This window comes from Stegastes partitus, unplaced genomic scaffold (genome assembly GCF_000690725.1).
Source record: "Stegastes partitus isolate 25-593 unplaced genomic scaffold, Stegastes_partitus-1.0.2 Scaffold136, whole genome shotgun sequence".
Taxonomy (NCBI): domain Eukaryota; kingdom Metazoa; phylum Chordata; class Actinopteri; family Pomacentridae; genus Stegastes; species Stegastes partitus.
Genome location: NW_007577867.1, coordinates 553,922 through 579,186, shown reverse-complemented (window position 1 = coordinate 579,186; position 25,265 = coordinate 553,922). Strand labels below are relative to the sequence as shown.

General features: G+C 41.2%; 1 protein-coding gene across 1 annotated transcript; it reads right to left on the bottom strand.

Moving 5' to 3' along the window:
• Window positions 1–4,020: 4,020 nt before the first annotated feature.
• Window positions 4,021–24,990, bottom strand: dcn (decorin). The gene is made up of 8 exons (XM_008278872.1): window positions 24,813–24,990; window positions 16,340–16,572; window positions 12,084–12,196; window positions 10,805–11,018; window positions 9,604–9,717; window positions 9,093–9,186; window positions 7,634–7,772; window positions 4,021–5,499 (listed from the first exon to the last, which is right to left on the bottom strand). Exons 2-8 carry the CDS (start codon window positions 16,551–16,553, stop codon window positions 5,299–5,301), a joined length of 1,089 nt encoding a protein of 362 aa, XP_008277094.1. The 5' UTR covers window positions 16,554–16,572; window positions 24,813–24,990; the 3' UTR covers window positions 4,021–5,298.
• Window positions 24,991–25,265: the final 275 nt, after the last annotated feature.

Below are 25,265 nucleotides of genomic sequence, written 5' to 3'. Positions count from 1 at the left end.
ACTAGGGTCGTGGGAGGACTGGAGTCTATCCCAGCTGACTTAGGGTGAAGTCAGGGGACACCCTGGACAGGTCACCAGTCTATCACAGGGCTACACTTAGAGACAGACAACCAAGCACACTCACATTCACACCTACGGACAATTTAGAATCACCAATTAACCTCAACATGTTTTGGACTGTGTGGGAGGAAGCCGGAGAACCCAGAGAGAACCCACGCTGCACGGGGAGAACATGCAACCTCCACGCAGAAAGATCCAGGGTGTCGCGAACCGGCAACCTTCTTGCTGCGAGGTAACAGTGCTACCAACTGCACCACCTTGCAGCCTCCTTCATACCCTTTTAAAAATATATAATGTTATAAATAATCTTCATGCAGGATTATATAGAATTGCATCTTATTAAGGTATGCAGTGTGGACTGTGTCACATTGGTCAAAATAAAACTTTTTCTGCATGGGAAGAGTAAAGCATTACAATGGAATGATTTTAACTTTGATTTTTGATTTACTGGAGAATAACATCTGCCTCCATGCGCGAGTGATTTGCACGACTAGTTAATAGGAAGAATTTATCATAAATTAAACTTAAAAGATAAAAACTGGCACATGCAAAAGTGCACTGTGAAATTTATCTTTCCCGGCTGCGAGTTCCTCGTCAGCGCCACACAGACACGCTCATGAATACGTAAATATCAGCACACGAGCACAGAAAAAGATACTTCACAACCAAGACACACATGATCAGACAGAGCTACACAGATGGAGATCCAAGCAAGCATATTAGCAAACAGGATATTCTTGGACGTCTTGGCACAGACACACAGAAGCTTCTAATAAAATCTCAGACAGCACCCAGACACCACCTTCTGTTCCTACCATGTGGTCATGTGGTAAGTACTGCGCTTAAAACAGAGAGACTCATCCCTCTGCAGGCCGGCCAAGTGATTCTCTCACCTTGTGTCTCATGGGCTCACATGTGCTGCAGCAGTGACCCCGGAATAAAACCAGTCCATTAACACAACAGCCTTTTGTGCTGAAATCATCTACTTGTATCACAACAAACACTTTTTTTCCTCTCTTTTAATTAAAGGATATAATGCAAACTACACCAGTTAAAGCTCATTGTTTTTATAAATAACTTCTCACACAGTAATTACGGGTTTCAACATGCTGCTGAGGTGTTGATAGGAGGATTGAGCACTTCAGTATCACACTGCAGGTAGTCAGACAGGTATAAACCCTGGTGTTTATGTGTAAGCTACACTTGATTGATGTAGTTTGGATTTGCAGATTGAGAAGACCATCTGCATAAATCTCTAACACATCTGCTTTGCAGCCGAGTCTCACCAACTCTTCTGCTTGGACACGGTGAAAGAGCTCAGGTTACTTTGGTTGCACAAGCGCTATGAGGCTCGCACCTACAGACACATGTGAAAACACACACGGAGCAAATGAGTGTGTGAGCAAATGTGATCTGAAATAAGCAGATGCATAAAGCCAAACTATTTCTTTCTCAGGCTTTACGTGCATAACGTGAAACCGCCAGACACACATGCCTAAACACACACAAATGCTGGACCGGAGCCAAAAGCAATAAGTCTAAGTGCTTATGGTCGAGAAGATAGACGTCTGTTCGGAAGATCAAGTTGCACCGTGCTTATGCATGTGTGTGCGATTTAGGGAGAGAGAGGAAACTAGAAAATGCAGTACCAATAAGCGCCACATGGGGGCAACAGATTGAAGTACATTCATGTTGCTGAACTGAACTCCCTCTGAGGTGCTGGGATGAGCGCCAGAGCTCAAACACTGATGCTTTTCACTCTGTCCTTGTCTAAAGAAAATAGAAGTTCCAACTCGTATCAGAGAGAGAGAGAATTCTGAGCGAGGCATAACTCTAAAAATGTAAAAATAATGTCTTCTTTTTATGGTAGGCTGGTTGTATTATTTGTAATTTGAATCCTCATATTTATCATTTCAAGAAAAGTGAGACAGTTACTGTGGAGTCCCAAAAATGACAGCTTTCCCTACTAACATATCTGATTTGTGTTATATTGTGTTAAATGCTCTCATTTACCTCAATAAATCAATTACATTTTGTCAGTCCAAGCATATTTGATCATTATTCTATGTTTTACCCACACTTTATTTATATGCATTATCCCCATTTTCATCCTGTTTCCTCCAGATTATCTGACATTTATCATTTTTGTTGCTGCCAATAAGAACCATTTGATTGGTCTAAGTGTGTGTTTAATATCAGTGTTGGATAAAAATGGGAAAGAACTGTATTAATGGCAACAACAAAAATGATGCACTGATAGTTGTGCTGTCAGTGGTTTACAAAGAGAAATCTATTATAGAGAAACTTCATAAAGAAAATGTGACCGTGTAAAAAAAAAAAAGTCACTTCGGTGTTTTGGTTTTTCGTTCCTGGACGCTGTGATGTGGGATTAGCGTACGCGACACAATCTAGATTCTCATCAGTAGATGTCTGACAACCTGCTTCACACTCAGGAGTCTCAACAACTACATATCTCATGGGAGCTCCATTTCTTCTTTCTTTACCCCAAATATTCCCATTAAAATCTCTTAAATGGCTGAATGACTGTAAATCTCTGGTGGCTCACGGGCCAGAAATGGTCCTTGTGCAAATATTTTTCTTTCTCACCTCAGTCCACAAAACCCATCAATATAAACTGGAGGCAGCTAGAATCAAATTAATCTGCCATAAGTTAGATTTTTTTTCTGGTCATGTTTTCACTCACCTTGGGACCTGGATGTTGTTGTACGATCGTTGTCGGTCAGCTGATTGCTCACATTGTCTATTATGTGAAGTGTGCATGCGCCTGTGTGATTTCCACAGGGAGCTCCGGTTTCCTCCCACAAACCAAAGACACGGTGGACTGGAGACTCTAAACTGAATACGTTGTCTGTCTGTTTGTATATATAGATGCATATATGTGCTGTGAACGTATACAGTGCATCTTGTGATGGGCCTGTAACCTGTCCAGACTGTACCCTGACTCTTGGCCAGTGCATGCTGGGAACGCCTCCAGCCCGCAGAATCGTGCACAACGTAAGCGAATAAAGAAAAATCAATTGAAAACAGCACTTGGAACAAATACGTCACCCCACTGCTAATATATCTTATTATTTTTCTCAGTGCAGTTTCTGAAACATGAATCTGTAGCAAGACACTGACACTGATTTAATTTTGGAATGCTGTTTTAATTAAAGCCAAAGAAGTAAGCTAAGGCCCACCTATTCCTGCAAGACGAGTTTTTGCAGCCTCATGTAATTTTGTCGTCTCATGCCGAGCACATCAGAATGATGAATGTCCTCTGTGCTTTAATTTTTTTTGGATGCAGAAGAAGAGTCGAATCCACATTTACTCTTTGACAGGAGTACAGTTTCGATGGCGTGTAGTAACATCTGTAAAGTGACTTATTGTTGCCAGATGGTGAAAAAGAAACTGTGCTTTGTTCAAAGAAAGCAGATAACATGTGTGATAAAAGGAAAAATGATCGATGACTTTCAAAAGTGCCCATGAGGTTGAAATATGTTTAAAGCCAGACTTTTTTTTTCTATTTTTATATTGAAAATACAGTCATCAGCTGGTCAGATGTCTTATGAAATATATATTCAGGAGCATTTTTTTTTTTAATTAAAAAAAAATCCTCCTTATGTATGAATGTCCCTTTATACTAGAAACATTTGAATATGTTTGACTGAGCCAACTAAGGGAGTTTTATTGCACATTTCATGCATTTGCCAAGGTTTTCCCTCATTAATATGTCATTAGCACTTATATAATTTGAATTGTTGTTCTGTGCACATGTTGGTCAAAGTTTCTCACCTGTTTCTCAGAACATTTTGTGCCTGAGTCTCCTCTTGACCTTGTTCACCAGGAACCTGCTGCCCACATTGCTGTAGTTATTGCAGTACCATCCAGTGATCTGGAGCCCATTTATCCATTAACATCATCGGCAAAATTCTGGTCATTTCAACCATCAAAAACTGCTACTTTTTCCATTAGTATTTTTATTTTGTTCAGGACACCTTAGCTGGAGCCCCTGCTCCGGAAAAAAAGAGGAACACCTTTGTTGCTGATATATTAAGTCTGAGCTATGGTAAGTGCATGTGCCTTTAAGCAATGAGAGGTTTTTTATACAGCATTTATATACAGCGTCTATACATACAACATTCACACGAACATGGGTGCTGCGGGCATGCCAGTCTACATACACCCTGCAATGTTTCTTGAAAGAAATAAAGGGCAGGTAAACAATGAGAGAAATACATACACGCAGTAACAAGAGAATCCAGAAAGCACCAGGTTCAAGTTGAAAGGAAAAAAAAAAATTAAGAGCATGCATATAAATCTTTGGGAATGGCTTCTGTTTAAAACATATATGGTTTATTCTACATTTTTAGAAGCTATTTTCACCTTGCTTTTTTTTTTTTTTTAAATGGAAAACACACACTAGGAAAGGAGAAGGGGGATGGAATGTGAAGAAGAAAAAGTGTAAAAACACCCAGATTTAAAAACAACACTGAAGTAAGCACGAGAAATCACAATGTGATAGAAGTCACTGTAGCTTTTATCTCTACTTGAATTGAATACAATACAAATAGAAACTCGGAGTTCTTTCAAAGAGTGCAGCTTGGTAATGTTACACTCTGAATGCTATTCCTAGTACACAGGCAATATCTAGTACATTCTAGTATACCAGTTGTTAAAGGTATTGCAGAACACAAGTTAACCCCTTGCTGCCTGCTCTACAGGCCAGCGTTCCTTTAATTCATACAATGGCTAAAGTTGATCGAACTGGGATTTCTAACACTTTCCACTGAGTGACATTTGAGATCTTTTTGGTTTGGGTACACCTCTGAATTTCAGTTTTGAATGATATGCACGCGAATACGTTACAGCATGTATGTGAGAACATATTTGCAATGTTAATGCATACTGGTCCCATGACTGATGTGCTGTGTGTGTGTGTGTGAGAGCATCACTATAGAGCGTTTTGCTGCAAGCTGCTGCACCAACCGTGAAGCTAAATATTGAAAATGATATGTGGTGTTTGAGGTCCATGTCCACTAGAGTTGTGAAAGGAGTGCGTGGGTTAATCGTCGGTCGTAGGGGTGGCAGTGTTGGTGGATGGATGGGTGGGTGGGTGTGTGTGTGTGTGGGTGGGATCAGTGTTGTGGGGGCTGCTGGTTGAAACACACACTCTTACAAAACTTTCACACGCTCATTTACAAACACACGCTTCCTCGCAGAGGCGCTCGGGACGCTCTACTTCTTCCTGTAGTTGCCGAGCTGGATGGCGGAGCGGTCGAAGACGCAGCGGAAGGTGACCGGCTGGACTTCCCAGTAAGACACGGGGTTGCTGAACAGGCTGATGCCAGAGTACATGGCCTTCTTAGTGTTGAAGCCGGGAGGGCAGAAGTCCTCTGTTCCCACAGCAGCGATCTTGTTGGCATGGAGGTAGACCACCTAGAGAACGGATTAAAATAATGACAACATTCGGTCACTGCATGGCAATAATTTAGCTTCTGCAAAATAAAGCAGATAGAGATGATAATAACATGTCTCAAAATGAGTAATAGCTAGCTCAAGCATGTCAAACAGATTTATCTCTCCAGGTTGTTTAACTAAAAATAATGAGGAAAAAGGCTTCCTGCACGGAGCTGATGCTGCCGGAGCTTTTAGACGTGTAGGAAAAACAATAGCAGACGAACACAACATAAGCAATCGTGCGGCTAACTCTGTGTTTTGAGCAGAGCAGCCTTCGTCACGGAGAACTGAGGAGGATGAGAAAGCTCCTAGAAATAAGAACAAAAAGAAGAAAGTGCCACGAACTCGCTCGGGACAGACAATATAATGCTAATTACAGACAACAAAGCCACCAGATCCAAAAAACATCAGACTATACATGGAGAAAGGTCATAATGAACTACAGTCACCATATACAATGGGATACACAAATGAGGGCAGGCAAGGAACAAAAAGAAGAGAAGTATAAAAATATAGAAAGATCATAAAACACCTCATTAAATCGGTGTCTGTACAAAACAAGTGAAATAAAAACCCTTCAGAGCACCTGCTTTTAGTGAGAGGAGGTTTGACCTTTGAATACAACAGATTTTAAATTTGAAGTCTTAGTTTTTTTTATTTTAATTTTTCTAGTTTTCATATGAAACATCCCACATAGTAATCCTCTGAACCACAAGCAATTTCTGGGTGTTTTTTTTCTTTTGCTACCGTCACACTTTCATTCACTGTGGCCTCATTTTTCTCTGCAATATAAACTCAAAAGCACAACCATGGCTAGAAGCAGAGAGAACTCAAACATCTCTTTTGCACTGTAAAGTTCAGTTATAATGCTGTAAGTCATTTTAAAAGAAAAAATGAAAATTGTATTTGATTTTTATGCACGGAATTAACATTTTTAATTTGTTTCGCTACTTGCAATCTATCTACTTTGTGCAAACACAGCCTGCAGTTCAGCCGAGTCTAGCCAAAATGAAACCCTGAATTTTTCTTATGCTGACTATTAACCACAACTCAGTCAGTATTGGTTTAACATTTGAGTAATATTTGTCTTTTTTTGGTTTGCAGAATCTGGTAGAACAAGGTTTTGGTCAAATATCACCATTATAAGCTTAGATATGGTTATTTTTTTTCTCAAAGAACCCCTTGCTACATGTGATTTGATTAAGAACCACTGAAAAGCTAGAAATCAGATGGTTCTTTCTTTTTGGAATGTTTGTGACTCTGATAAATGGTGTCCTTTTGTCTATTTATTTATTCTATTTTTTTCAAGATGCTTTTAAAACAAACCCGTCGGTGGGTTTTGGGGTTCCCTGGGTTAAAGTGTTGGTTGTTCTATTCAGATGTTCCCACTTTCATATTCAAACTGTGTGTATTCTGATGCATCCAGTTTAGCGCAAATTGTCCGTAACAGCTTGTTGAGAGCTGCTTCTCCAAACTCTGCTTTTCTGGGTCTCTTCCTGTAATTTGGTTTCTTGTGGTGACTGAGAGCAGCCCCGTTCAAACTTGGGTGTTCACGAACTGACAGCAAAATGATGGATTATAGGTGCAAATTGTTGTGGTTTATTAGGAGCTACAGAAAATTACCTCAAAAACAAAGGCTTTATGGAGATCAGATTGATGCAGCAGTTAGTCCCTCTTGAGAAGCCAAACTAAAGTTAATGGTCTGGAATCAGGTAGGTTTACACCCCGCCCCCCCAATGCCAAAAACCTGCATCTACTGGACTATGATAGGCTACCAACATTCTGCTCAGTAAACAAACTAAATGAATCCATGTGACTTTTGTTATGGAAGTCTTGGACGACTTGTAATCAGGCAGCATGAACCTAAACAAGACTAATGCAAAAATGCAACAAGTAAACTTCTACAGTATGGCTTCGATCAGAGAAAATGAGCTGTGTGTGATCGCACCATGAGAAAATGAGTACCATAACTATACTGGCCATGAGAGTTTATTTGCTGGAACTAAATGGCTGCTATAACAGTCTTCCTGTGATCCTGTTGTGCGTTCTAACCTGGATCAATACCACCGTGATACACAAGCAGCTCTGTAAGTGTGATGGAACCGACACGTACCTGGATGTACTTGTGGTCTGGCAGGCCGGGAGGAACGCTGGTCAGGACGTTGTTGTCGAGGTGCAGCTCTCGCAGGTGGGGCACGTTGGCCAGTGTGCCGTTTTCCACAGCGCTGATGGCATTGTAGCTCAGACCGAGCCTGAGAAGGAAAACCAGCCGTGAGATGAGACACGTGTAGAGGAACACGGAGCACATTGCAGGAGTTACAAAACAAAGCCAGTGACATCAACGCATGCCTCCTGCTGCCAAAATCGTAAAATCATTGTCAGCTGATAAAAACGTCATAAAAAAGCAAGTTCCCACACCTGTCACCTTCCCACTCAGTTACTTAATTATGTGTGAATGGAAAGTAAACACCATCATATCCTCATCACCATTACTCCGGCTGCATCAACGCCCTCTTTGTTCTGGTTGGCATTCTATCTTTGGCTCCATCTGAGCAATGATCTTATAAACACTTAGTATTCAAATGTTTTAAACGGGCTGTTTTGAGCATCCAAAGACTATTGTTTAGGGTCTTATTTGTTTCTATACAAAAAAATTGCTTAAACAGCAATATCAGCTCTATGCTGTAGATAATTTTTCTTCTTTTGTTTTAAAAAAAGCACTTTATAATTATAAATGTGTTTCCTAAAATTTCATTATATATATATACATATATATTTTGTTTTAGGTATTTGCTGGTATTTGAAAGGAAAATATGTATATTAAGAACTGATTTTTATTTTTATTTTTTTACTGATTTTTCCTGTTTTACCAACTTACAAATATTATTTAGTAAAGAGACATGAAAAATGAAAAAAAAAATAGTTATAAAATAAAAATAGTAAAAACAATACACACACACACACACACACATATATATAATATTTACTGCACCCTTGCTGTCAGATTTTTTTTACTTTTTTCATGTACAGGATTTTTAGTAAAGCATTTAAAGTAAAACTAATCAAACAAAAAATAATGAAAACAAGAAAACAAAAACACTACCCCACCTGAAAAGCTAAAAACTTAAAGTGAAATTTAAAAAATTGTCTCTACTTGAGTTATGTGTTTGTATGTCAAAGACAAGCATTTAATTTGTTATTGAAATGTAAATAAAAGATCTAAACATCCAACCAGGAGACATGACTGAAGAGAAGTTTAGCTGCTTTCGGCTTCAGTAGCTACTTTAAAATCGCTTAAACGCTAAAGAACAGGACTTTTATATATAATATAAATGAACGTCCCTTACATTCCAGCTGTTGCCAAACCAGTTCGCACAATGCTGATTAAGCCTGTCAGCACCAAATAAACCTCCCTGCGGTATACCACAGTTTAAAAAAATTAAAGTGATGTCATAAACACGCGTTGGCAATGTTCGTGTAATTACTCTCACTGCCAGATGGGGGAGACAAAGTAAAAAATAAATCGCAACATGGATTAAAGTTTAAAAAAAGAGAATCATAATGCTTATTACTTGGCCAGGTTCTTCAGGCCTTTGACGCTCTCAGGTGTCAACTTGGTGATCTTGTTTCCATCCAGGTGAAGCTCAGACAGAGAGCTGGGCAGACCTGCCAGCACACAGGAGAAGGATTACCAATTAAATACAATCACACAATTACCTCTTGCCTATATGACATTATGAAACCACTTTTACATCTTTTGCAAACCTAAATTGTAGCTCCGCTATCAAAAGTAGCTATTTCTAAGTCAATCAGATCTAAAGGCTTCTTATTATATGTATCATTTTGCTAAATACTTCAGACATATTCCCATTTAGAGGTCGGGTAGTTTTGAATTACTATGCAGCACAGTGAGTTTTTTTTCTGTTTCACATTGAGTCCATTGTTTCACTGTAGACCGACAATAAATCACGCATTCTTTTGACAGAAGATGGTTGTTTTTGGCTGAGCTTGACTGGATACGACTTAGATTAAGCCAAATCCTCTATTAGGAATTATTTGTGGAAGTAGACATGAGAGCTGTACCTTTGGGAACCTCCGTGATATTAGTGTCTGCAATGCGAATGTATGAGACCCTTTTCAGGTCAGCGAAAGCATTTGCCTCAACTCCCGCGCCCTTCAGAGGGTTGGACCCGAGCTCTGAAAGAAAGGAATGAAGAAACAAATGAGGCCACATAAACAGAGAAAAAGGGAGAACAGCAGTAATGGATCACATCTATGAAGTTAATTCCTCTCCTGGTGTGTTACGGGAACAAAGAGCTGACTTATGAGTAAAGTCTTTGGCAAGAAAAGAACTTGTGCTTGCAAAGTAGTGTTTCTCCACACCAGATTTCCCCTTCGTCACGGCGGGATAATAACTCTCATATCGTTGCATTTTAAGTGATTGATTCCACACTTGGAGCTTTAGTTGATCAGTGACAGAATGATGCTTTGATTTTGCTGAACAGGAAATTTTATGAGGTGGAGATGAGTCGTCTAACGGAGAACTAAGTGATGCAACAGAACAGTTGGTTTTTTGGAAATAGTAAAAAAAAGAACAGTCACAGTCTGTAGAACAACATCCCACACACACTGGGAACTACAGACTAGTTAACAAGCAAGTTTGTTGCTTTTTAATTAAAATCAGCCCAACTGATGATTCCTATTAGAGTTCCTATTTGAACGATACACTTTACAGTAAAGTCAGCTGCTTTTGAACACTGCTGAAGTACATATGTGGAGTATACTGCTACTAAAAAGTGAATCATTTACAAACTTAACTTGCAGTTTGAAAGAATGCAATTTGCAAGATATGAAGTGTGGATATTGACTATTTCAATAATAAAATAACTAATGCATTAGTTTGGCATTCAAGCTTTTGATGGCATCTCATATGGTTTTAAATCTAGTGCATATTGAACTGAACTTCTAATCTAAAATTGAAACTTATTTTCCTGAAATCATTCAGCCCTAGTGCATGTGTATATACGTGTATATGTACTCCTGTAACTTCAGCACTGAACTCTGCAGTTTCATCACGTATCTTTTCCTTAACCAAACTTATAAAAACAAATCTAAAGCTTCTCCAGCAGCAGGTTGCATCCTCCAAAAAAGGACCAGTGTTCCCAAGATGGGCAACCTCATCGATCACTTGAAATATTACATCATGAACTCTTGTTGCACTTCAAACTGTTTGTGCTACCAAAGTAAATATTCCAGTTTTTCCCAAGTGTTTTCCATTTCTTACCCATGACGATGATGTGGGACATGCCCTGGAAGGAGGCCTTTTTGATCTTGGTGATCTCGTTCTCGTGGATGCGAAGCTCCTGCAGGCTCTTGGGCATGTTAGCTGGCATGTCCTTTAGCAAGTTCTTGGACAGGTAGAGGCGCTGCAGCTTGGTCAGAGGGCTGAGAGCCTTGGCGTGGATGATGGTGATTTTGTTGTTTACAAGGATCAGAGCCTGTACAGAGGAAAATGAAAGAAATTAGATACGAATATTCAATTTAAAATGTTACCCTGGCTGCATGGTGCAATAGAGCTTGTCCACCATCTGCTCTGAACTTCAGTTTAGGGAAAAGTTCGAGGTATTTTAAGGTATCAGTGTAAGGAGGTCAAAACTAGTAGTGTTTTCCAAATCAAGCTTGTTCTTGTTTATGTTCACATCACTGTTTAACATTCTTCTATTGAGGAATTTGAACTCTATTTCAAACTTTACACCTCAGCGGCTTTTAAATTCTTCCACTTGGAATCATTCATTATGAAATGCACCATATCAAAGTTTAAGAGCTTCACTTTCCAGACGAGATTCTGCAAAAACAAGACACTTTAGCAGCTGTTAGATACTCCAATCTGTTGCCCCTGCTGTCAAGATGGAAGGCCAAGTTCAAGTCCACTATGAGTTATCCCAAATTCACTTTTAGAGGAATGTCACTCCTGCCGTTTCACTCTGTTTGGAAGCAGACATGAGGCAATGTGAGGTATGTGGACCATTCCCCTTGAGAGGCCAGTTACATTGCAGTGGAAGCAGCTCCGGCCGTCAGACGGAGGTATTTATTGCAAGCAAGAAAGCTACAAGAGTTCGGAGGTGTGAGGCTGTAAGGCCTTCGGGTGAATAGTTTCCATGCACCTGGCGTCTGGGGGAGTGGGACTTTTCCCCGTTTCTGGGTGGCAATAATGAAAGGACAAGGGTATTATGGATAGCTACATGGAGGAGGAGGCGTTCGGGTGATGTAAAGTCTTGGTGAATGACTGGACATTCTCTGTGAGCAAACACATATATACCATATATGAATAGACAATTCTTCACAGCCGGCTTCCTGGAACAGTTTTTCTGCACGTCTGCACTGACAGCATAACCAAAGTTGGTTTAATACAAGATGTTTCTCCATGGGCATCATCAGGGTTTCATGTTGAAGGGGCTGCGGTTCGTGTAATGGTTATATAAGACCACACATTACATAACATTGGGAATAACGTACAGAGAATGGACACGCGGCTCTATAGATGGAAGCGAAACGTCTCTTACGTGTAGCCCTTTGAGGTTCTTGAAGTCGTTTTCCTTGATCTCAGTGATCTTGTTGTTCTGGAGGTCCAGCAGGGTGGTGTCATCAGGAATGTCTCCAGGAACTGCCTTCAGACCTGAAGATCAATGTCAGTGAGAAACTGATTAACTGGATGTGCTGTATGTATGCATGAGGTAGCAGCATATGGAGTGATGGATGACGGAGTTGGAGGTGAGGTGGTTACAGTCCTGGTGCTTTGAGGTTAACCACACTCTGACCTCAACAGGAAATGGATACAAAATGGTTGTCCACTCGTCTCCATGGGGTGGTTAAAGTGTTTCACAGTTTTCACAAACTGCAGAGTTTAAACTGCACCTTAAGTCTTGTAAATCTCGATAATTTTATGTTTAAGTCTCTTAAATTTTTCTGCCAAAGCTGTGACTATTTTTTGGAACTTTACTTTAGTTTTGCATTTGTGCTTTTCTTGCTTTTTTGAAATGGGTAAGGCTTATTTGGAAATAGTGTTATCTTTGTGTCAGAGTGAAGCAGCATCTTAATCAAAATCTGGTGACTATCAAATCTGATAACACCAATCACACACCATCCTAATTAGTCTTAAATCCTTAGTTAATAGAGTCTAGAGTTGTTTTCTGAACTTCACCTTCTGTTCATTCAATCATGACTAGTTTATATAGTACTTAATGTACTAATAAAGTACTTTGAATTTGACTTTTTAGGGCTTTCAGCTCTTAAGATGTGGTGACTCTCCAAAGGGACCAAATAAATATCTGATGTGCTCCGAGGCACATGTGGTGGAAATGGACCTTAAAACAAATTTCCTTTGGAGTAAGTAAGCGACTGCATACCTGGACGCTGAGGTCACGCTAAATCATTTTGCTTGGCACGTCACAGACATTGTGGCACAGAAAAAAAATGGTGTTTCTAGCGAGAGACTGTTTGGTTTAAGTGGACTGTTTTTTTAAAGTCAGCAGGGACAGCTGGGAGATACGCTTTGATGCATCCGTGGCGACACGAAAAATACACCAAGATTCATAATGGGCGGTTAACATCTGAGAGGAAGAGGCGTAGAGTAAACTGTTTAACAAAGAAGCTTACACTCCCCATCTCCGGGCCGCGTATACATACGTCTGGACAGACTTTGTCTCAAAAACCGGTGACGACTTCTGTTCGGCTCACCCAAACATTACTTCCAGATAGGTTTGTTTTTCTGTCAGCTTTTCCAGCTCAGCAGTGAATGACCCACAAACCATCACAGCTGTTTGTGGTCGCCACCATCATTACAGCGCCACACTGTATAGCGCTATTCCTGCACTCACACATTCTCTTTTTCATTGTTCTGCCCCAAAAGTCAGACCACCCCTGCCTTTGCTGCTTAAATATTCTTTTTTTTTTTTAAACTATGGGTCTTGCAAGTACACCAAACTAAATAGCTGAAATACCCCTTCAGAAGCCTCTCTAGCCAAGAGTTTCAAATGAATCTGTTATTGTTTGTATCGGTATATCTCTTGTGTCACTGTATAAGGCCAATGGGTTTAGTTGCTGAATATTACTTTGAAAAACATGACTCAATACCAATTTTTTAATATTGGAGTGCATCTAAATTATGTCATGACAAACACAACTCAACAATGACTTCTGTACCAGACAGTAAAAATGTAAATGGATGGAAAAATTGTCGAGTCGAGTCCCTTAAAACAAATGAAAACCAACTCTCGTGTTTCAGCCGCAATTTCAACAATAAATCGCCAATAACGTGAACTGACAAGCAAATGTAACTTATTTTAATGTCATGTTTCAGTCAGCTTCTCACTTTTCAGGCCCCAGAGCCACTTGGCAGGTAATGAGCAACACAAATTAGACTTCCCAGCCTTGTCCTCACTATTAATCACCCAGTTTTAAATCAAAGTGATTGGGGATATCAGGCGTGTGATTGCTTTGGACTGGACCGAACTCATTTCCAAGCATTAATGACAGCATTTATGTAATTTCCTCTCATTGTCTGGCGCTGTGGCTGGGCGAGACAAGTTCATCTGGCTGCATCAAAGACCCGATTGAGATTGAGCAAGTTGGGGTGTTTTTGCTCGGTCACTCAGAGATGTGGGTGGATGTGAAGTCCCAGTTTTGCACAATCGCTTCTTTTAAGAGATACAGCTCGAGCTTCAGATTGAGCCATGAGGTACACTTTGAACCTTGTAACCTTGAACAAAAGCTTGTCTAGTCGATCAATCAGCAAAGCTACACTTTCTGTCCTGAATGTCAAACTCATTCACATCTCTGAAGCCACTGTTGAGCAGACTCTCCTGGCTTCTGTGTGTCCAAATGCACATATCTGTTTATTCCTGTGTGTGTTTGCGTGCATGGCGGCCGGTCTGGGGAGCAGATGGAGGCTCGGGGCCAACAGTGCCTCTGCAGGAGTGGAGAATCCAGGCACGGAGCTGCGTCTTTCGGGAAACTTCTGCTGCTAACTGCCCTCGGCTGGAGCGATGATGTAATGGAACCGGCCTTTTACTGAACATCAGTTTCTCCAACCGTCTGTCGCTCTGACGTTTGAGCCACCTGCTCATCTGGGTCCGTCTGCCTGCCTGTCTGTCTGTCTGCATGCTCTGCTTCTAACCTCAATCTGAAACATCTCTTGTCTTTTTTAATTTATCCTCACAGTGTTCCCCATCAGTCCCCCCCTCTTATTCATCCCTCCGCTTGAAGCTCACGTCCCTCCCTTCGAAAACAAAAGCCGAGCCAAAAAACTATCGAACCCAACTGCGTAGCAAAGCACTTTTATGTAATAAGCAAGAATAAATGAGGTCGGGGACTTTTCTGTGACAGTGTTTGCGAGACTACTCAGACTCTTGTATATGCCATACATCAGATTAGACAAACATAGCAGAAAAGCGCCAAACAACGAGGATGACAATTGAATAAATTGTTATGACTGTGTCGAGGTAAAAAGCTGACTAAGTAATTGTAGCTTTCCTACCTTGGGAAATAACCTTAGTAAGCTTTATATCGGGGAACTACATTTATGGATGACACATGGGATTTGCTCAGGATGTCCCTAAATCCAGATGAACCTTTAATCTCACAAATAATGCAGTTGTTACAGGAAGCAAAAATAAGACTCACAGCATCTGTGTGCGGTTAATGGTGTCTTGCTCTCTGGAGGGACTTCACAATAACACACCCTTCGAATGACCTTGTGGGTTTGGGTGGAGGAGGGAAGAGTTGGGGACTTTTGTTCTTGCGTTTAACGACAAAGGATTGTCTCTCAGCACAATAAAAGTACAGTAAAACTCCTGCAGCCACCCGTCTGACCTCAGCATCTGATCCATCAAAGTGAGCGCAGTCATGTGGAATCCAGACTGCAGCGCCAAATGGAGGACTAGAAGAGGAAAATGGATGTGGACAAGAGGCTTGTGACATTTCTCTTGTTATTAATTTTTGATTAATTTTGGGCGTTAGATCCTAGATGCACCTTCAGGAACTGGGTGTGATAAAGGAAACAAACAATAAAGATGAATAATGTGCAATCATAGTAATGGAGTTTTGTTTGAAAAATAGGACTAATAACTCATCTTCAGACTTTATTTTTCTTCTCTTATTCTCTCAGTGTTATATAACCGTACATTGAGGATGCTTATGTTTTGAACTGGTGCTTGGATTCGATGAGTAATTTAAGGACATCTCTTTGGGCTCTGAGGTAACTGTGATGGGATTTTTTCTCTGTTATCCGAGACTCCACAAGTCGAGGTGATTAATCAAGAAAATTAGGTCCAGCTCTATTACATGATGAGAATATATTACAAAACTTTTTTTTTTTTGGGATATGTTGTGTGTGACTGTAAGTGCTTGGGTGATTTACGACCATAATACTCAATACAAACTGTGGTTTTATGTATGACAGAGGACACCTGTTCCTTTGTATGCTCTCAACAATAGAAGTGATTAAATTAAATTAAAATTCAATTCAAGCCACATTTTTTTCTTTTGCGCCCTTTGTTTCCAGTATTTACATGACTCATCAATGCTGCATTGCAACACGTGCAACTGTTAATTATGGGTATCAATGAGATTAAAAGAAGAGAAAGAATGTTTAGATAATGTGTGGGACCATTTTCGTCTTTTGTCATGAAGATAGTTTGTATAGTGCAACTTAAGATCCTTAAAGTTTTAGGTCAGAGAACAGAACTTTCTTTTGGTTATTATTCGACCACAGTGTAGAGTTTTAGATTTCGTACACAAGCATTTGAACTGGGAGGCTTACCGAGGTCAGAGCACTGGATCACACGAAGGTGGCACTGGCACCTGAAGGGGCACTTGGGTCCTTCAGGCATGGCAGGAATAGCGAACTCCTTGGTTACGTCAGGCAAACCTGAACCCGGATCATCATCCATCATGAATTCTAGGAAGCCGGACTGGCGGAAGGGCAGAGCCCAGCAGGCGGTGACCAGGAGCAGAGAGAGACAGGCCGACCTCATGGTGCTGCTAGTGGGGAGCCTGAGAGGACACAGTTCAAAGGTTTGAGTGGATGAACTTGGAAAACAGTCTTTTAGCTTTTAAATGACCATGTGTTGTTCAACTGTCTGTTTCTTGCACTGTGATATTCAAAAGGCAGAAAGAAGAAAGTAGATTTTTAAGTGTGAGAGACACTGACTGAAGTCCAGAGAGGCAAAGGGCAAAGGTGAGGGGTGGAGGTCAGGTAGTAGAAGGTTAAACACCCCAGTGTGACAATTTAGTGAAGGTAGTCAAACAAGCTATTGAAGTGCTGTTTTAGGCAGAAGGTGAAAAGTGGGAGAGCAGGGGGTTGGTGTGAAGCCAAATGAGAAAATGACATAACATTACTTTGCCTGAAGGAACAACATGAAGGTATTTAGATTTCTAAGAAATAAAGAGAAAACAAAAACAGACTCAGTGAAAGTGGTGATACTTTGGTATGAGAACGTTACTTCTGGATGTGCAGCATCTACTAGAACAGTAGTTCACAGAATTTTTACGAGATATACCCTAAATTTGAAACAAAGGAACTCTTTGCACATCTGTTTTACGAGACAGGTGTGTGAGAGACTTCTGAAAGCTTCCAAATGACTCTTGCACACTGTCTGACTGACAAAAATACACCAGTTTGCCATGATTTGCTGCTGGACCTGGATCTTTTTAAATCAGATTCACCCAAACAGCAATCGCCACATTCCAAATGTGAAGAGTTCATTTACAAAAACAGATAACTCAATTTTGGTAGATTTTCAGAGAACTTTTTTGTTGTTGTTGTTTGCTTGAGATAATATCATTCAAATTGAAGGTGAGTGGATTTAACTCAATAGAAATGACATGACAGAAATAGAGATAACTTAAGTGTGATTGATATTGTCTCAGGTAGATGATGGAAAAGTGGGTTTTCTGAAGGTTTGAGAAGATGGAGTTATCTGTTTTTGCAAATTAACTCTTCATGTGTCATTTAAACTTTAAGATAATTTGCTAATGGAAGGTTTTCCTTTACATTATCATGAATAAAAAAATATATATTGTTACAGTGTCAGTGTTTAGGTTGGTTTGGTCAAGTTTTCTTTGTATAAGTGCTGTTGCCACTTAAGGTGGCAGAAGCTAAGTGTTTCAGACATTTATCTTTTACTTGTAGCAAAGTATTTAAACTTTTTCTTTACATTTTGCTATTTACCATATTTCAGACATTTATCTAGTATGTTTAGGTATCTATTTCAGTTGCTCATACATTTTCCTTTTTTCACTTTAAGTATTCTTTACCTACGCCACACTCACCACTATTCTTTTTAGCTAGCATCTTTGCATAGTAACTGGTAGTTTTTTTTACTCTCAATCACATCAGTGACAGATATTACAACTGACTTTAAAATATATTTGTCCCTTCTGTTCCTCAGATCAGTTGATCTACTTTACAACATGTCCTCATACACTCTACAAACTGCACTCCTAGTTGGGACTCAGTGTATTATGCAATTCACTGGTATTGTTTGTTGTTGAATATTTTTGAATGTTTATATAATAATACAATGTGCTTATGAAATGTGCTTTTTTACTCCAGAGAGAGAGACTGCATTGGCTGCTGCATAAGTAACATCTGCATTAGCTTTTACAGCGACTCACAGGGGAAGCATCGCAGGAAATTTCATGGCTGCAACTGTATACCGCTGCACTATGTTCTCCTCTATTCGCATGTAATGAATCACAGTGATCGCTCGCTTTGCCAAGCACTTTATCAGCAGGGAAAAAAACAAAGAGGCATGTATCTACTGTGCAAGCGGAGTCACTGGGAGAATCCTACTTCCTCGCAGTTGTCTATTTCTAAACACAACCACAACCCGGTTGACACATACACACACTCTGTGAAACTCAAACACACTGAGGACATTCATACAAACTTCCTGACCTTTTACACAGCGACACACTCGCTCTCTCCTTTGCACACACACATACACATGCATGCATGCAGTGTCTCAAAGACCCAGCAATCTGCTTGTCATGTGTAAAGCCAAAAGTTGCTGCTTCCCTCATGGTGCCACAATAATTGAAGGGCGGATTTGAGCCACAGCTGCTAACAACTGATTTGGGTGCAGCTGGTCTGCAGCGGACCTTGACCCGAACATCATGACCAGGATGATGAAACTTACCCAAAACCATCAGTTGGCCGGGACTAAAAGGGAATTGAGGCTGGTTTATATGGTCTGTGAGGATACGTATGATGCTCATGTGCTGTATCTTTGTGTATTTTGTGATTCCAGGGTGCAAGTTCCTGCTTTTATGTGCATCAATGCAATGTTGTTTGTGTAGCTGGATGTGTTTACAGGCTATATATGTGAGTGAAAATGCACTAGTTAAAATCTTTTACAGGTTTTCTGTGTCTGTGAAGATGAGAGAGAAAGTGAGAGAGGGAGTTGTGCTGACATAGTGTAAATTCAGACCAGGGTTGCGCCAGGTCATGAAGATCACGGCTCAGGCCGACTCTCAACACGAGCAGTAATTATAGTCTTTGTCCACAAAACAGCCACCGCTTTGACACACTGTACAGCTCCAGTCCAGTGGTTACATCGCTTGCATACAGTATGACCGAGCTTGAAATCGCTTCCATTCAGAGGGTAATTGCGTCGGACGGGGTGTCTCTTCCCCTTAATGGTTCCTTTTCTGTTGCTCTGAAGCGTTAAAAAGCCCGAAAAACACTCAAAATGCTGATTCCGTAAGTTGGCACACAGAGCCTGGAATTGTGTCATACTGTGTTTAATGTCTAGATGCAGTTTTCCATGTACTTGGAAGCATGAAGTATGCACTGTAGTGGGAGGTGTTGAAACACAAAGCTCCGGTCTGAACATACGGCAGATCCAGAGGACATGTTGTTCCTGTCTCCGACAGGATGACTAATCTTGGCCGTGTTGGGCTCTCATATCTAAACGAAGCTGAAAGTTCAATCCAACCAAAACCTTGTCTGCAGACTTGGCAACAGAGTTCTGTCGTCTTTTTGGATTTACGGATGTCAAGCACTCCTGGGTCAAACAGTGCCTGTTTTATCCAGCTCAGATGCCAGATTGGTTGGGCTTGTCTTGTTGTATGATACTGTGGTACTGAACTCCTCACATCTGGCACATCTTGCAGGCTCTAACACTGAATTATCTACAGAGCCGGTCTACCAGCTCTGTTTAAAGTAAAACTAATGCAAACACAAAATAGCAGCGCTGATTACTGAACCTTATCTCCTCGCTTTGACCTGTGGCCGCAAGCACATAAACAGATATACATGAGGATGTTCGTAGGTGCAGGATTTCAGACACCCTTTCATGTGTCTTGCCATCAATCTGTCAACCTTTGGCTTCCATTAAAAGCTGTCGAAATCTTTATGAACAGACAGGAAAGAAGAAGAAGGAGAAGAAGGAGAAGGAGAGAGCGATCTCAAACTAAGCTCTGTAAGCATTTAATGGCTGCAGCATTACTGCAAAGACAAGAGTTACTGCTACTTTGTGAGTCATGATCAGGCTCAGGAGTTGTTGATGGTGAGGATGAAACAATTTGAAATAAAACCAGGAAAAAGGACTATAAGAGACTTTCAGGGATTATTGTTTGGGACTTTAACTAACAATTTGTAACCGCAGCTGCAGAATGAACTTTAAGTGGTGTTATTTATTGAGTTAGGGCTTTTTGGGTCGAGAGGGTTGGACGTTGTGGAAATTTATGGCCTTATATCAAGAGAATAGTGATGTAATATTGAGTATAGGCTCATGAGGTCATTCTGCAAGCATGAAAGTTATTCTAAAATTCGAAACGTACAATGAAAAACATTAAAAATCCACAACCTTTTGTGGCTTTCCCAGCTGGGACGAACCCGTGGACACAATACATGAGACGACCTGCTGTTCATCTTTCACTACCAGTCTGCTTCGATGTGTCCACAGGCCCTGCAGGATGGTCTGCTCCAAAGACACGTCCCTCCTTTTTCTCCTCACACACACACACACATACACCCCTGAAGAATCCACCGAACATGCCGGCTCCTCAAACAACCCAGAGGGTGCTGTCAAAGCAGCAAGCTGGAACATGACTAGACGATGCAAACTCCGCGTCTCACCGGTATCGCAGTTTCTAATCCCCTCAAAGAAGACACGACTTTCTGTTGTGAGATGAAAGCACTTTATCATTTCTGACTTTCATCAAGGAGTCCTGGTGATCACACCCAGCAGGAAATCAAACCTTGATGTTACCAAAAGGTTCCAGTTTTGTGCCCTGCGGTTTGGAAAACACGAGCTGACTTTTAATGCTATTTTCTACCAGTCGAAGCAATGCGTTTTTTTGCAGTGGTTGTTGCCTGACTTGACTTTGTAATTATTTCCTTAATATGTTTTGTATAATTGTTGTTGATATCTGGCCATTGGGGGCACTATTTATTGACTGAAGAAGGTCAAGTCAAGCATCTATGCTAACATATTTAAGAAAAGCAAGTGTATCAAACCATTCTTCCCAAAGTTCTTTGCTTCCTGTTTCAGGGCAGTGTTGCTTTATTGGAGGAACATGGTGTATGGTGTTGGTGCGGCCGCATGCCAGCTTACAAAATGAAAATAGGACAGGCTTTATTCACAAGAAATGGACTGACACTAATTGGTAAAAACTGGTAGACAATCGGTTTCCTATTAATGGACTTTGAACCAAAGACTCTCATTGTGAAAACCTCTCAACAAGTGCCGAATCTCACACACAAGACACGCAACAAAAGATGACATCATGGGTGTAAAGAGATGATCATCACAGTGCTGAAGGGGAATCAGCTAGTCAGTGTTTCACCATGCATCTCGTGAACTTTTAGTTTTATGGTGACTTTTTGAAATAGATTTGGCCAAAGATGTTATGGATGATCCATAGAATTCAATGCACTGAGACGAATGATGGTTTAATTACTTCCAAACAGTTAGAAGTGCCTGTTGAATTACTGCCTCAGAAAGCAGAGTAGCTATAGAAAGGATGTTTCAAAATGACTAAAGCTGAGGCAGCTGTAAAAAACTTTCGTCCATATTTTCTAGAGATTTACAATCTACCGTATCCCAGAAGAGGACAAATGGCGCGCTAACCATCTCTGTCTTCTTTCCTCATGTCTCTGAAACCTGCGATTCATCATCCCCATGTCCGACCGAGAAAAAAGAGGCGGAGGTTGACATTTCCTGTGGCGGCGGCATCCTTGTCAGTCCTCCTGTCTCCCTCTTTTCTCTCATCTCTCTCCTCCCTCTTCCCCCTCCACTTTTCCCCCCTCCAAGCCTGGCCCTAGCATTACTAATGATTCCCAGACAGGAAGCAGAGCTTGCATTAGGGAGTAAAGTAATTTTCCCTTCTTTGCTTTGTCACTTTCTCCTCTTTGCTGCCACCTTTCATTGAAACTTTCGAGCTCAGAAAACCAATGAGGTACCAGTCGGAGGATTATCGTGTTGACCTGCAGCGTGAAGGAAACAAACTTGAGCATTAGGCACCGTGATGCCGTTATCTTAGCAATGATGATCCAACTAATATAACTTAGAAACTAACCACCACCCGCTACCCTCCGTCTGCTACCTCCCCCCTCCTCGGTAACTCTCCACAGGCCTGCATCTGCCTCTGCAGTGCGTCTGTCGGCAATGAATCACTGGAAGGTATTTACAAGGCCACAGGACATTTAAAACACGTGTGGCCCTTTTTAAACCCATCAGCAAATGTATGTGCGCTCCCCTCCCACGTGGTTGCACAAACACATAAGCGTGATTAATAACAATGCTGCAGTACAAAAAAAAAAAAAGACTGGGTTTTATAAACTCTTAATTTGGCAGTTGTCTGAGTAGTCAGAGGTCATCATTTAAACAAATTTCTCAAACACATCGGGGGATTTTGGGAATGCATCTGAAAACACGTCAGGCCAAATCCATCTGGTCTTCCAATGGGATGCTTTTGGCTCTGAGAATCCCCAAGATGCTCCTTATGACCACTACAATCAATATAATTTCTTTATACAGCAAAAATAAAAACTGTCAGACTCGTAACTATAACTGAAAGATCATTTTAGGGTCTTTAAAGCATGCCTGTTGTTTGGAGTCACAGTTTGAGAACGCCAGTGAGCGGTTAAACCACATTTCAGCTGTTCCATGAGAAGAAGCTGTCGGCCTGCCATCAACCTCAGTCCCATTATCAACAGTCTGCGCCGTACAGACGTGGACGAACTGTCCAACCTTCTCTCCCTTTCTTCTCTTTCCATCTCCTCCTCCCATTCTGAGCTCTTTTCCCTCCTTCCCCAGCCTGTCTCTCATAGCTTATGGTATTTTCTCTCTCTGTCTGACCCCTTAAAACTTTGGCCTGAAAGACTGACATGTGGAACTTTTCTGCTATTCCAGCGAGAGAAGTCGGGGTGGTGGGGGGGGAGGGCGAAGGACTTCATGGCTGATGTCCATTCAATTCCATTGTTCTTTTGCTCCTTTTGACCCAAAGAGTTGAAGTCCAGATGGAAAAAATGCAGCCCCTGAGTGCAAATCTGGGCCTCATCTCCTCCAACCTTCCGTTCACTCACTCCTGGTTCAAATGTTCAACATCTGCTCAGCTCAGATCGAAAGTATGAACTGGTGAAGCACACTTATCGCTCTGAGGGTATTTTAGTCCAGTCTGTATACCTCTTTTTAGCCTCTCTTCTATTCTAAGTGCCATTTTTCATTCTATTTTGTTTGTCTCAGTTTTTCCCCTTGTTCTGTTTCACTCCACTCCATTCAGTGGCATTCAGTGCAGCTGAGCCTTATTAGGTTTTTTCCCTGCTGGCAAAAAGGATGTAATGAGTTAGCTGAGAGTTGTGTGGTGGCTTGCCGGGAAGTCTTCAGACCTCTCTTTGATAGAGGAAGCTGTACCATTACGGGATTAATGGCACTGTTTGTTGCCAGGTACAGCCTTTTTTTTCATCTCCTCTTCAAAGCCTCTCACTTTAAGTTGCCCCTAGCAATTTGGGTGCTGTTCTGCTTCTGTGAAAACACAGCAGCAAATGCCACGGTAGGCAGAGGAGGCACATTTTGAAAAGAAACAGGGCTGCTGAGAAGACAGATAAGAGATTGGGGTTAAAGTGGTCTGGTTGCACTCTCGAATGAGCTGCTGAAATGGAAAGTGTGAGAGGCACCAGAAACAACATTTCCAATCAATGCCTTGAGAAGCAGTAATGGGCTGAATCAACACAAAGAAATCCTCATTGTTGTTTCAAACTTGTTTTCTTTTTTTCTTCTTTTTTTCCCCTAATTTGCTTGTAGACTGCCCAAAACGCCACAAGGAGAGAGAGAGAGAGGGAGAAAAAGAATGAAAGAAAGCTAAACAAAGAGAGAAATGGAAAAAATGAATGCATCAAATCATAAACTTTTCCACTGACGTTAGCAAATGATGACAAAAAGAAGAAGCAGCTAACTTCACGAGAAAAAGTTCTCTCCCTCTCCACCCTCACTCGAATCATCATCTTTGCTTAAGCTTTACAAATCTGAATCACTTGTCGTTGCAAAACGAACGCACTGACAGCTCTTGAAGAATGCACCAACATATGGGTTACATCCAAACAGTCAACAAACAAGTGTCCAAACACTTCACTTGGTCAGTTGCCACAGAAACTGACAAATTAAAGAAAAAAAACAAAAAACTGCAAGCTGAAATTGTTAAACTGCTGAGAACATCACATGGGCCTGAGCTTCGGATACTTTGGAAATTACCGATGGGCTGAAAGAATACATTTTTGGCAGAGGGGTGAGGTACCAGCATCAACTGCGCTACCACACCCCCTTCCCTAGCCGCTGCTCTTTTCACTGAGCTGTATGCAGATTGGACTGGGAATGATTAAGGCTCTCTCATCACAAAGCCAAGAGTGCTGTGGGAACAAGACCTGGCAACATATCTGGAATATATACACACACACACACACACACACTCTCACACGTAAGAGCAGTGGAGGGAGGTAGAAGTAATATAATGTATGAAAAAGACAAGCATATCATGCACATGTAACAGTGAATTAATTCCACCTTTAGAAAAAACAATATCATCAGCAAATAATGTGACTTTTTGATCATGAGTAAGAGTTTTTTTCCCCCCCACTTTTGCAGAAAAAGCATTAAACGAATCCAGCAGCAATTCTCTCAAGGGTATTCTCTATCTCTTTAAAACTTTAAAAACCTACCTCCTTACTCTAAACCCCCCCAACAATACCCACACTTTTCTCCTCTCCCGGAGTTAAAGGATCAACCTACCTGTTCTCAGCAGAAGCTCGGCGAAGAGAGTAGAAGTGGTTGAGATTAACTTGACTCCCAAAATCCAGTCGAATGGGGGGGATGAGACTGTGAAGTGGCTGCGAGGGCCTATGGGGTAATTGGACTCGGAGCGCGTGCAGCCAAGATCAAGCAGGTGTGCTCTGTCACAACAAGGGGAGGAGAGAGAGAGAGAGAGAGAGAGAGAGAGAGAGAGAGGGTAAGAGAGGAAGGGAGTAACGGGAGAGAGAGGGGAGAGAGACAGAAGGAGGGAGGGGTCCGACCGCCGAGCTCCTCTCAGGACCGAAACAATTGGTGGAGAACTTCCCTCGTTCTCGCTGCGTGCTCCAAAAACAGCTGGAAATGGAGAAGGGAGGACGAAAAAAAAAAAAAAAAGGAAAAGCAAAAGAGAGAGAGAGAGGGAGACGGGGAGAACGAGCGAAGAAAGAAGAGAGA